Here is a 12,367-nt window from a genome sequence, read left to right as displayed (position 1 = left end):
ATGTTCTACCCCTTACAAAATCTCTACATGGCATCTTCTGGGAGACCCCAGATGCCTCCATTTTATCCAGCATCCAGGGGAAGAGACATGGTTGATCTCAGGACTCACCACCTGAAGAAGTGCAAGGTAACCCATTGCAACGTTATCAAAGTTGACCTTCACATTGACCCAGAAGAAGCTGCCGGTGTAGTTTTGATGTTTACACTCAGACTTGTTATTCACCACAGACAAGGGCACAAGAGGAAAGTCTCCATTGGTAGTGTTGATGCATCTCCAAAACTTCCCTGCAAAGAGGTTCACACCCATAATGCTGAAGATGAGCCAGAAAATGAGGCAGACGAGGAGGACATTCATGATGGATGGGATGGCACCCACCAGGGCATCCACAACAACCTAGGGGGAAATGCAAAAGGACCTGGAACCTCACAAATGCCCACCCTTCTCTGCTGGCTTCCACTTCCACTCAGGCTGCTGCATGAGTCAGTGGTCTTTGGAAGCAGCAAGAGAATTGGGTTAGTTAGTGCAATAAGTTAGACTCAGAAGATTGATTCTTTGGCCAAGAATTAGTGAACACCTAAGTCCATATTTGCAAACTTGCTCATTTTTAAATCAGCAAACAAGAGCCTGGAGGTAATAGAAAATAAACTTCAAACTATTTCAATCTTAAGCTCCTAATGTTTGCAAAGGCACAAGTCAATTTTAAAAGTCAACTTTTGTTTTGAAGATATGATGTCTACTTGGAGCCAACGGTGGAGGAATAAAGTGAACCTCACTTTCTGCATTGGGAAGCTTTTGCAAGTATGAGGAAGGGGAGGGGAATAATTAGCAGCTACTCATTCTCCCTTAAAAGAAGGGCCAGGCTTGTGAGCAGTCCATCCTGGGAATGACAGTGAGGACAAGGTGGAGGATGACGGTGATGGATAAGGAAAGGGGTGGATGTAGGGAAAAACCCATAGGACCTGATGACAGCCTTAGGTCAGAAAGGAGTTGTATTCCAGGAGGTGGTGGTGACTGAGGTGCCAAGCTGAAAGATGGTGCCACTGCATTTAAATGGAGTGTTAGAGGAAAAGCTTATTTGTCATGGGAAGATAAAGAATTTAGGATGTTCTAGAGATGTTGGCAACAAGGATAAGAGGCGGGGTTGGGAGACTGAGATAAACAATGCTTTGTGGAGCAGTGAATCAGGGTCACTTCCCTAACAACAAGAGAAGGTGAGGTCTGAGCCCTGGTGGATGTGAAATTTAGGGATGAGAAGGGAAAAGGGACTCACAAAGGAACTTGAAGGAGAACAAGGAGAATTAGGACACTGCAGCACCTCCCAAGTTGGAGAGGGAAGGGAGGACCCAGAACTGACCTTTGGAGGAGGGTCTTGGAGCTCAGGGTGGGTAGTATGATGGGTGTTAAAGGGGAATGGATTACCAAATGCTGCAGATCAAAGCAGTTTTGAGATTTGTTGGGGCTGTGGTCTTACCCGCATGCCTTCAAATCGAGACAGAGCCCGCAGTGGCCGCAGGGCGCGGAGGGTGCGAAGGGCTTTGATAGATGCCATATCAGAATACTCCAGGATCTTTGCTATGAGGCTTGTCAATGAGATCTGAGTACAGGCAGAAAGCAAAAACATCACCCTAGGGTTCCAGAAAGGCGGTCCTGGTGGAAGGAGACAGGGAATCCCGCCCACCCTCCTGCCTCCCTTCTCTGTCTGAGCCATTGTTCGGGATCCCACCTTATCCTGAACTCCAACAAGAGGTCTAGAGAGAGTACAGTCCCTTGTCTTTTGTTAAAGATTGTATTCATCACTTATATGAACCTCTGGGTAAAAAAATCACAGTCTCCCACATTGCCACCCCCTGGTATGTAGGTGGCCAAGCTCTCAGTGTATTAAATCAACCCTCCCCTCCCCCTCTAGGGGCACCATCAACCAGTTCCCAACAGTCTTGAAACTTTGGTTGAGTTTTAGAGCTTGGAGAGACGATGCTTCTTAATGGGGCTATGCTGAAAGTTTACTTTGAGGAACATAAACAGTCGCAATTGTATTTGTCCAGAAAAGTGGTCTGGAAAGAGTCCTTGTCTGAGTGGGGTCTAGTCCCCTCCCATCACTGATTCTTTACGACCTCGAGTCGGTGCTCTGCAAGTCCAGGCTGTACTTTCACCCTTTATGAAATGAGGGAGACAGACTAAGAGAATTCCAAGGTCCTTACAGCTCTGCAGTGCTTCAGTAAGTGTGACTGGCAAGTGTCCCTGAGGTCTACCTGTGACAGGTATCTGAGAAATAATGACTGAGTTGTGAGCCCCTATTAGTCTGTCAGTTTTTCACATTCTTTAAGTGTGGTCAAAGGACTGCAAAGGACACAAACTGACATAGAGAAATGGTCACTCCTCCCTGGAACTTTGAAGGTGCCAGAGAGATACCGTATCCTTAGGCTTGAGCCCAGGGGAGGCTGTGATACAATCCTGTGAGACCCTTGCTGCGCCATGCATGAATTCAGGCTGCTAGGTGGGGGATACACATAGGAACTTCAGAAAGGAAGGGGTTTAACCCTTGAGCCCTATAGCCTTACACAATGTCTATTTGAATGGGTGGCTTATTCCACCAGGACGAAGAACAGGAAGGGAAAGAACCCCCTTCCTTCATCCACGAGAGGCTCCAGCCACCAGCAGGTGGCACTCAACTGCCTGGCTGAGTGAGGGCAGGGAGGTTTGGAGCCAGTTCCATGCTGGTCCCAACTGGTCTCCAGGTCCCAGTATTGCATCCTTCCCATCCATTCTCCACTGCAAATCTGATTATGAGTATCTCTCTCTCTTACTTCCAGCCACTACCGGTGCTTTCTCAGCCTCAGGATAAGCTCCAGACTCCTTAGCCTGGATTATACAGCCACAGCCTATTTTTTCAGTCATGTTTCATGCATATATTCTACCCAAACCAAATCGTTCCCTGAACACACCTGTGTCTGTGCCTTTGCTCAGGGTCATCTTTAACTGGGACTGGCCTCTCCAGTCCTCTTCACACTTGTTCAGCTCCTGCTCATTTCTAAGCCCTGCATCTATAATGCCACCTCCTATATGAAACCTTCCCCACCACTCTCACCCTCTAAGTGGAAGCCGGCTCATTGTCTCTGTGTCCCTGGGACACTAATTGTCTCCCGCAGTGCTTACCACATCTCCCTTACAATATGTTTACTTCTCTGTGTGTGTCTTATCTGCTGGAAGATTAAAGTGTAAACTCTTGCAGATAGGGAATATTTATTTCTTGCTTCTGTCTCTCCCAGAGAACTTCACAAGACAATCCTGCATTCAGTAGTTGTCAATAAACATTTGATGAATGGAAGAAAAGATAGACACATGCTGGTATGAATGGAAGGAAGGGGAGAAAGAAGAACAGCTGGATGGAAGGATGGCTGCAGAGAAGGATGAATTAAAAGATAAAGATGGAGAGAATAGTTGATTGAAAGGATGGAAGAAAGAAAGCAAGGAAGAAAGAAAAAAGTATGACTGTAGGGATGGATGGATGGGGGAAAGATGGATGGCTGGATAAAATGACTAATGAATGGAAAATTGGAAAGTTGGGTAGAATTAGATGAGTGGAAGAGATTAATGAATGGATGGAAGATTGATTAGATGAATAAATGGATGGGTGGACGAAAGGAAGGGAGGAAAATAGATGAATGGACAGATGGGTGGAAGAAAGGAAGGATAGATGGATGGGCTAAAGGAAGAATGGAAAGATAAAAGAATGAATGGATAGAAGGATGCTTGGATGGAAGATGCAAGAATGGATGAATAGATGATTAGATGATTGGATAGTTGGATAGAAGGACAAGTCAAAAGATAGAAAGATAGAAGGAGTTAAGGATCAGTGGATGGATAGGTGGAAGGACGATTAGGATAGACTGATAGGCAGAAGGAAAGAGGGAAAGAAGAATGGGAATGAATGAATCGAAGGAGAGGACTGAGGGAGATGGATAGATGGAGGAAGGCAAGATGGATGGATGATTGGAAGGAAGGAAAAAGGAAAGATAAGTGATTAGATAGATGGGAGGAGAGATGTATGGAAGGAGGGATGAGTGATTGGAAGGGAGAATCAGTTAAGAGGATGGATGGATTGAGTGGGTGACCATTTAAGGTGATCAGGCTAAAACTAATGAGACCGACGTAGTTAGGAGTGACTGTGCCCTAACAAGGGTGGGTAGCTAGAAGAAAACATTTTCCCTTCATTTATGAATAATTATTTCATATGCACAAAATTATCACCTGTGACTCACATCTCAGGCCTCACAGCCTGATGCCCACAGGCCTGCTGTAGGAGGACCTGCCAACACAGGGGCTGGACAAAATGTTCTCTACTGGACCCCATCCAGCTTCAGGAGGCAGGCACCAAATACAGACAAGTTTCCTGAGCACCTCCGATATGCAGACCTTGGTGCTGGTAGCTGCTGGAGTGGGGGAGGCCGAGAACACAGCAGATGCTTCACCTTGCCTGCAGGAACCCTCAGAAGTGCAGCAGTGAGCAAATAACTCGATAGTCATGTCTCAAAATCAAGAGGGCAATGGCCTGGATAGTTAGAACAATGTGGTGGTTAAGAGGAGGGAGAGATCACTCCTGGCTTTGAGGGGTAGGAAGGCTCTTGGGAGGGTTTAAGGAGGATGGTGTCCTCACAGCTTTAAGGATCACACACGTAGTGTGTGGGAGGCACTTGGTGAATTCCCTAATGCAGGCATCAGTGGCCACTGGTTACTGTGAGTCTGAACACACGAGCTCTAGCTCATCACCTCTCCAAACGGATCCCCTGTGGAGGAGCCAGTGGCATAAGCTCAGTGGTACTCAAGCTGGGCTTCACATTGGAAATGCCTGGGGTGCTTTTACAAAATGCTAATGCCTGGACCCCACCCAAGACCAGTAAGACCAGGGTGCCTGGGAATAGTGGGGTTTGATCATTCCGAGCTCCCTCAGTGATCAATTCCAGAGTGCAGCCAGGGTTAGGACCACTCAGGATAGTTAACGTCCTGGGTCAGCTTGGCTAGGCTATGATTCTCAGTGGTTTTGCAGATACTGGACTGGTAGCTCTTCCATAATGTAATATAACGTAATCACGTTCCATGATGTGATCTGACGTGATCAGTCATTTCCTCGGGAATGCGGCCTTTCTCCCGAATACAAGTGGATGTTCTGGCAAAGCTCACTCTCTCTCGGCCATGGACTCTTCTCATCACCTAATCTCCAGGACATAAGTTTGCAGCAAGTCCAGCCTGCAGCCCTGACCTGCAGATTTGGGGTTTGCCAGCCCCTACAGCCCCACGAGCCAGCAGAGGCCTCCAATCTCTCACTTTGACCTGCAGATTATAGGTTTGTCCGCTCATACAAACACGTGAGCCAACACAGGTCTCCAGCCTGCCTCCTGATCTATGGATTTGGGACTTGCCAGGACCCACAATTGAGTGAGCCATTTTCTTGTAGTAAATCTCTCTTTCTCTTCCTCTCTCTCTATATATATGCGTCTCACTGGTTTTGCTCCTCTAGAGAACCCAGACTGAGACACCACTGAATCAGCAGAGGGGTATATTCTACTTAGTCCTCAGGCATCAAACCTTTGAGATCCTCATGGGTCATCTTGTTAGGATGTAAAATGCAGCGGGCAGGAAGTGGTCCTTCTGGTTTGAGGCTTAAGAACTGAGAACTCACGTGAGGGTCTCCATTGTGCCAGAATCCTGTGCTGCCTGGGTCTTAGCACTCACAGGTGTGCAGGGCTATTCTCAGGCTCTTTGCTAAGTGCTCGAAGCATCTTTGGAGTAGCCCTTGAGGGCCAGGCCTGCGAGCTTCCTTTGCATGAGCTGCAACCATCAGTCAGAGGTGCAGTCCCCAAACCCCGCCCGTGCCCACCGAGTCACTCACGTTCACAATGAGGAAGTCCAGCCAGCACCAGGCATTGGTGAAGTATTTTTTGAAGCCATAGGCAACCCACTTGAGCAGCATCTCGAACACAAAGATAAACGTGAACACCCTGTCAGTGTACTCCAGCAAGGCTTTCACCGTGGGCTTTTCCTCAAGGTAGTAGTCTTCAAAGGCCTGGAAGAAGGGAGCAGAATGGCAGGCTGTCTGGACACACAGCACAGGTGCCCACGCTGACGGGGAGGACACAGCCCGCCCTCCCACAGCTCCTGGGAACGGAGCTGGTGACCAGCCTGCCGCTGTCTTCTTGTCTTCTCTGCCCTGAGGAGGTGAAGGCGGGATTGTGGAGGAGGCACCTGTGAGATTCGGATCTTGCCTCCCTCAGCTCCAGCGGGGACACGGAGCCCTACTTAGACTTTGCCGGGGAGCTGAATGCAAGTGAGAAAGGAAATCTTCTCGAACTGGACTTTGGAAGTGAACCAGAGGGATGCTAAGGGTGACTTAGTTTAAAATAACAGCACCAAAGGATGTTCACAGGCAGTTCACAAAAACGGAAGTAAGACTCGCCAGTTACCCCCTGAAAAAGAGTGTTCTGTCTCACTGGTAATCAAGAAAATACTTTTGAAAAGAAGATGCGGTTTTTCTTTTATCAGGTCGGTGAGGATGAACACGATGGGGGTGGGGGGACACCAGTACTGGTGCGACTTGGGGAAGCTGCTGCTCTCATCCATGACTGCTGGGTGCACAAACCAGCTCAGCCCTTGGGGAAGCCAAGCTGGTAACATGGTTCCAAGGCTTCAGAACCCAGCGATCCTACCTCCAAGAATTTATCCTACAAACATGTAACTGAGGCTACGAGTGCCATACCCAGATCCTCTCTAAGGACCCAGGCTCCCACCCTTCGGTGCTGGAGAGCTGGCTGCTCACAGCTTGCAGGTGTCCCTTCTCCTGGGGACTCTCCAGAGATGGAAGCAACTGCCTCCACCTTGGGAAATGCTTCGGAGGTTATATCCTTCCCCCAGGGGCAGCGCTCAGCCAGGGTGATATGCGGGTTTCACAGGCTGCCTCATGGCCTCAAAGTGGGACAGCTCTGGGGTGCTCTTCCTGCTCCAGAGCTCCCCATGGGATCCGGCTGAGGCTGGATTTCATGTGAACCCCCATCTTTTACCAGCGCCTTTGTCTGTTCTGGCTGCCTGGGTGATGCTAATGGTTAACGCTCTTGGCTACTAACCAGAAGGTTGGTGGTTTGAATCAATCCGGAGGCGCCTTGGAAGAAGGCCTGCCGATCTCTTTCCGAAAGGTCACAGCCAATGAAAACCCTAGGGAACACAGTTCTACTGTAGGGTTGCCATGAGTTGGAACCAGCCTGATGACAACTGGTTTGGTTCCCCCCCCCCCATTCTATCTGGGAGTCCCGGTGGTGCAGTGGTTAAGAGCTATGGTGAACTACAGCTGCTAACCAAGAGGCTGGCAGCTGGAATCCACCAGATGCCCAGTGGAAACCCACGGGTAGTTCTACTCTCTCCTATAGGGTTGCTATGAGTCGGAATTGACTTGATGGCAACGGGTTTGTTTTGTTTTTTTTTAAATTTATTTTTATTCTACCTTCCTTCCCTCACAGGCTTCACCTGACAGCACTTCTTCACTAAACAGCTTGTACAAGAATCCTTGCTTCAGATTCTGCTTCCAGTACTGGATCTAAGGCTGGAAATAATCCAGGCTCTCCAAAGGAGCACGCACAAGGATATTCACTGCACTTTATAGAAGTAAACATACCACCGTTGCTGTCGAGTCAATTCTGAGTCACAGTGACCCTATAGGACAGAGTAGAGCTGCCCCATAGGGTTTCCTGGGCTATAATCTTTATGGGAGCAGACTGCCACATCTTTCTCCTGAGAAGCAGCTGGTGGGTTCGAACTGCTGACCTTCTGGCTAGCAGCTGAGCTCTTAACCACTGCGCCACCAGAGCTCCAGCAGTAAACACAAGGACTGGTTAAATAAATTATGACACCGCATTCACATAACAGAACACACTGCAGCCATTAAATAAAGTAGTAGGAGAGTACTTCCTGAGAAAATGTAATTATCTTACAGAATGCTTAAAACATGGCTTCATTTTTGTAATATTTATGTATTATACGCTCAAGAAATATGGGAAAGAGGTACACCAAAATGCTTTCAAAATGAGCTTCTCTCTGAGTGATGGGAAAATGGGTGACTTTTTTTCTTTGCATTTTTCTATAATTCCCAAGTTTTTTATTTTTCACTTTACTTTGTCAAATAAAAACACGTTAGCATTTTTAAAAAAACGCTCACAGTGAAAGCATAGAGAAGACTAAATGTAGTACGTGCCTGACTAGTCCCTCGGGGAAGAGATGAGGAGTGAAGGGGAGAGCTGCTGGGCTGGGCTGGGGCAGGAGAGCTGCAGGGCTGGGCTGGGGCAGGAGAGCTGCAGGGCTGGGCTGGGGCTGGGGCAGGAGAGCTGCAGGGCTGGGCTGGGGCAGGGGAGCTGCAGGGCTGGGCTGGGGCAGGAGAGCTGCAGGGCTGGGCTGGGGCTGGGGCAGGTGAGCTGCAGGGTCTGAGCTCCCCGCTGGACATGCAGGGAAGGAGCAAGGCAGAGCAGAACAGAGAAATGAGGGGAGAAGGCCCATCGAGAGACATGAGTCCATGAGTAATGAGGAACGCACCTAGTCAAGAGCCAGTGTGGCTGTTATTTTTATCAAGGAGGGCAGGAAGGAGAGAAGGGGAGGAGTGGAGAAAGCACCGCCCAGCCTCCTTCTGCCCCTGGTGTCTGGCCACTGCACCCACCACTGTGCTGAGGCTGCTGCAGACAAGCTGGACGTGCCAGGGCAACGGGTAGACCCCGCCACCCCTGACCCCTCCATTGCACCCAAGATGGCCAACCAGTCCCTCCTCCTGGAAACACTTTCCTCCCTTAGTTTTGTCTCATTGCTGCTCTAGTTTCCCTGCCGCCTCTCGGGCTCTGCCTTCTCCTTCTCCTTTGCTCCTCCCTCAGGCTGAGGCTACACACTGGGCACCCTTCCTGGGATATCTGGCATGTACGTGGGTGCCCAGACATCCAGTGGGTTGTTTTCAGGGACAAATGACACACGAGGAGCAAGATAGGTGAAAACCCTCAGGGCGCTGAGTTAGGAGAGTGGGGCTCTAGTCTTCGCCCTTTAACTAATTAGCTGGGATCCTGGCAGGTCCCTTCGAGGCTCCCCAAAGAGGGATTTGACTTCCTCGTCTGAAGAATGGGCACATGGGGGATGATGAGCCCTCCCTGTGTCTACCTCGGTCTGTTGGGGTGATTACTTGAGATTGTGTAACGAGTCTAAGTCACAGAATAGAGCGAGCCATGTCTACAAACCCTGACCCTCAGCACAGTCGGTGCTCAGGAAGGGCCCCCTAGCTCTGAATCTCTATTTGTGGAAGGCCTTGCTATTCAAAGGGTGATCTGTGGACCACCTGCAGCAGCATCACCTGGGAGCTTGTTGGAAACACAATTTCTCAGGCCTCACCACAGATTTACTGAATCAGAATCTGCATTTGACCAAGCTACCCAGGGGATTCCTTTTTGAGAAGTGCTGCTGTAAGAATTTGCCGTCAGCTTTGAAGGAGTAATAACAGTACTGGCAAGTGGTTTGAGAAGACAAGGAAAGATAGTCCTCTTTGTACTAGGCCGTCAGAGAAGGCCAGTGCGTTTGGGTGGGAGAGGTTAGCAGATGGAAAGCGAGGGGACTTTGGGATCAAACAGACATAAGGACAAATCTAGGTTTTGCTACGAAAAACTGGGTAATCTTAGACATATCCCTGAAATTCTTTGAGTCTCTGTACGAATAACTTCCAATATAAGAATCAGCACAAAGCCAATTCCTGTGAGGCAGAGGTCAGGCATGTCCCAGATCTCCGCACTCTCCGAGGTGCGGCACCTCTCCATCTCTGACACGGACCACTCTCCCTCCCCGCAGCACTCTCTCTCCGCGTTTAGATTTGGCAATCCACTGCAACACCTCAAGAACTCACGAACTGTACTTACAGGGTACAACTCGGGATCAGGATCAACAGGCTACAACTCGGGATCAGGATCCGGAAGCACGTAGGCAAAGTCTCCCTTCTTCAGTGCGGGAAGGCTCCCTCAGCTCCTTTTGGCCCCCCTGAGGACAGGCTCCTCTTGGCCCCGTTGTCTGTCACTGCCTGCCCTGCCCCTGGGCCCCTTCCGGGCCCCTCCCAGGCTTCAGTGTTACAGCCCTTGACCATGTAACAGCTTTTTTAGGAGGTTCCTTGCCTCCTCTCTTTCTCTGCTTCTTCCTGCTGCTTCACTTCCTGCTTCTTTCTGTCTCTAAAACCTCCGTTCTGCATACATATACACAACTCCTTGTCAATTTCAAGGCACGGCTCCCCCCAGCAGGGCCACAAACTGACTCATTCCCTCTCAGTAGGCCACAGACACTTCATTTGCATAGTAGGTGACAACCCACCTCATCTGCATAGTCTATTGACCAATCCCTGCAAGGTACATACCAACTACAGGACAGGCTGCAGCCCAGGACCAGACAAAAAGCATCAAAACCAAGTTGTTCACAGCTAACTCAGGAAATGTCAGTCAGTCAGCCTGGACAAAAGTAACAAAAGCTCTAGGGTAGAAAACTAGGGCAAAGGTAATTCCTCAGGGTTTTGGGGGAAAATCTCTCAAGCTGCTTTTCCAAAGAAGGAAGGCAAAAGGCCACATAAAGGGACTCATTTCACCACAGCCTCTGTGTCCCCATCTATAAAGGGGAATGCATACACCCACTGCTGGAAGTATTTGCAGCCAGGTTTAACAGCCACGCCATGGCCCCCGAGCACCCACCACGTCCTAACTGAAAGCAGGAACACAAACCTGGACACCAACGTTCATTGCAGCCCTTTTCACAATAGCCAAATTGTGGAAACAACCCAAGTGTCCCTCGACAGATGAATGGTGAAATAAAATGTGGTACAGCCACATAAAGGAATACAATCAGCCAGGAGAAGACATGAAGTCCTGACATATGTCACAACTTGGATGAACCCTGAAAACATTATGTCGAGTGACATAAATCAGTCATGGAAGGACAAACACCGTAGGATCTCACTTACATGAGACAAGCAAGTACGTAGAAAACAAAGATTATTGTTGGTTGCCAGAGGTGGGAGGGAGGGGGCAAAGGGGAGTGTTTGCTTAGGAAGCATTAAGTGTATGATGAAGGTAGTGGAATAACTCGGAAAAAGATAGTGATAACGGTTGCACAATATGAAGAATATAATCAACGTCACTGAATTTTACATGTATAAATCGTTGACTTGGCGAGTGTTCTGGTGTGTATATTTTCACCACAATCGAAAAAGAAAGAAAAAGAGGAACCTTGCACTGGGCTGCAGCTTTCCTTCCAGCTACAGGCTGGGGACTTCAGCTCAGGAGTCAGGGGAACCCACTGACGTGACTCCAGGGTCTTTGGTTTGTGGAGGATCCCATGTGGAGGACTTTGCAGTGGGGACCCCACCCCGGCCACCCCCTTACCAGCACTCCACTGCTGAGCAGGATCATGAAGACGATGAAGCTCTCAAACCAGCTGTGCTCCACAATGCGGAAGCAGGTCTTTCGCACCTGCCAGCCCATGCCCCACGGAGCCTTGGCGGTGTCCACTTTGCAGCAGGGACAGTGGCTCATACAGCCTGTGGGAAAAGGGGGCTGATGGTGGATGATGTCCCACTGGGCTGGGGACCGTTCCTGCTCCAGCCCTTCATCTTCTCTGCAGCCACTCTGCTGGGAGATCCACCCTCCACCCCCTTGGAAAAGAATTCTTTCCTGGAATATGTGGGAAGAGGGGTCTCCTCCAGGCAGTCTCTCAGTGCTGCCTTCCAAGTGTTCCTCCCCATCATCTGTCTTGCCCCTTCAAGTCCTCCCCAACCATCCTCCTACTCACAGATACCAATGGTCCCTGTCCTATGCCCATCCATCTCATGCCTCCCTGGAAGCCTGAAAAGACACGTGGCCTGAGCCTGGTGGTATCTGAGGAGCTATGACCTGGGTTCACACTGGACTGAGGGGTGGTCATATGGCTGGGATGGGGCCTGGGTTCACAATGGACTGGGGTGGTCATGTGGCTGGGGTGGGGCCCGGGTTCACAATGGACTGGGGTGGTCATGTGGCTGGGGTGGGGCCTGGGTCCACGCTGGACTGAGGGGTGATCATATGGCTGGGGTGGGACCTGGGTTCACATTGGACTGAGGGGTGGTCATATGACTGGGGTGGGGCCTGGTCCATGCTGGACTGAGGGGTGGTCATATGGCTGGGGTGGGACCTGGGCCCATACTGGACTGAGGGGTGGTCATATGGCTGGGATGGGGCCTGGGTCCACGCTGGAGTGAGGGGTGGTCATATGGCTGGGGTGGGACCTGGGTTCACATAGGACTGAGGGGTGGTCATGTGACTGGTGTGGGGCCTGGGTCCATGCTGGA

General features: G+C 49.9%; 1 protein-coding gene across 3 annotated transcripts in view; it reads right to left on the bottom strand.

Moving 5' to 3' along the window:
* The window catches only part of SCN10A (sodium voltage-gated channel alpha subunit 10), a 109,540-nt gene that overhangs the window by 13,957 nt on the left and 83,216 nt on the right, over window positions 1-12,367 (bottom strand). For all 3 annotated transcript variants that reach the window (XM_023732211.1, XM_012555813.2, XM_023732212.1), the window contains 4 exons: window positions 11,427-11,581; window positions 5,888-6,061; window positions 1,472-1,594; window positions 109-393 (listed from right to left, as the gene is read on the bottom strand). In XM_023732211.1, coding sequence (XP_023587979.1) covers window positions 109-393; window positions 1,472-1,594; window positions 5,888-6,061; window positions 11,427-11,581 — 737 coding nt within the window. The remainder of the gene's footprint in view (window positions 1-108; window positions 394-1,471; window positions 1,595-5,887; window positions 6,062-11,426; window positions 11,582-12,367) is intronic.

This window comes from Trichechus manatus, unplaced genomic scaffold (genome assembly GCF_000243295.1).
Source record: "Trichechus manatus latirostris isolate Lorelei unplaced genomic scaffold, TriManLat1.0 scaffold00049, whole genome shotgun sequence".
Classification (NCBI taxonomy): Eukaryota; Metazoa; Chordata; class Mammalia; order Sirenia; family Trichechidae; genus Trichechus; species Trichechus manatus.
Note: the sequence above shows the minus strand (reverse complement) of the source record. Positions and strands in the feature narration are given on the sequence as shown.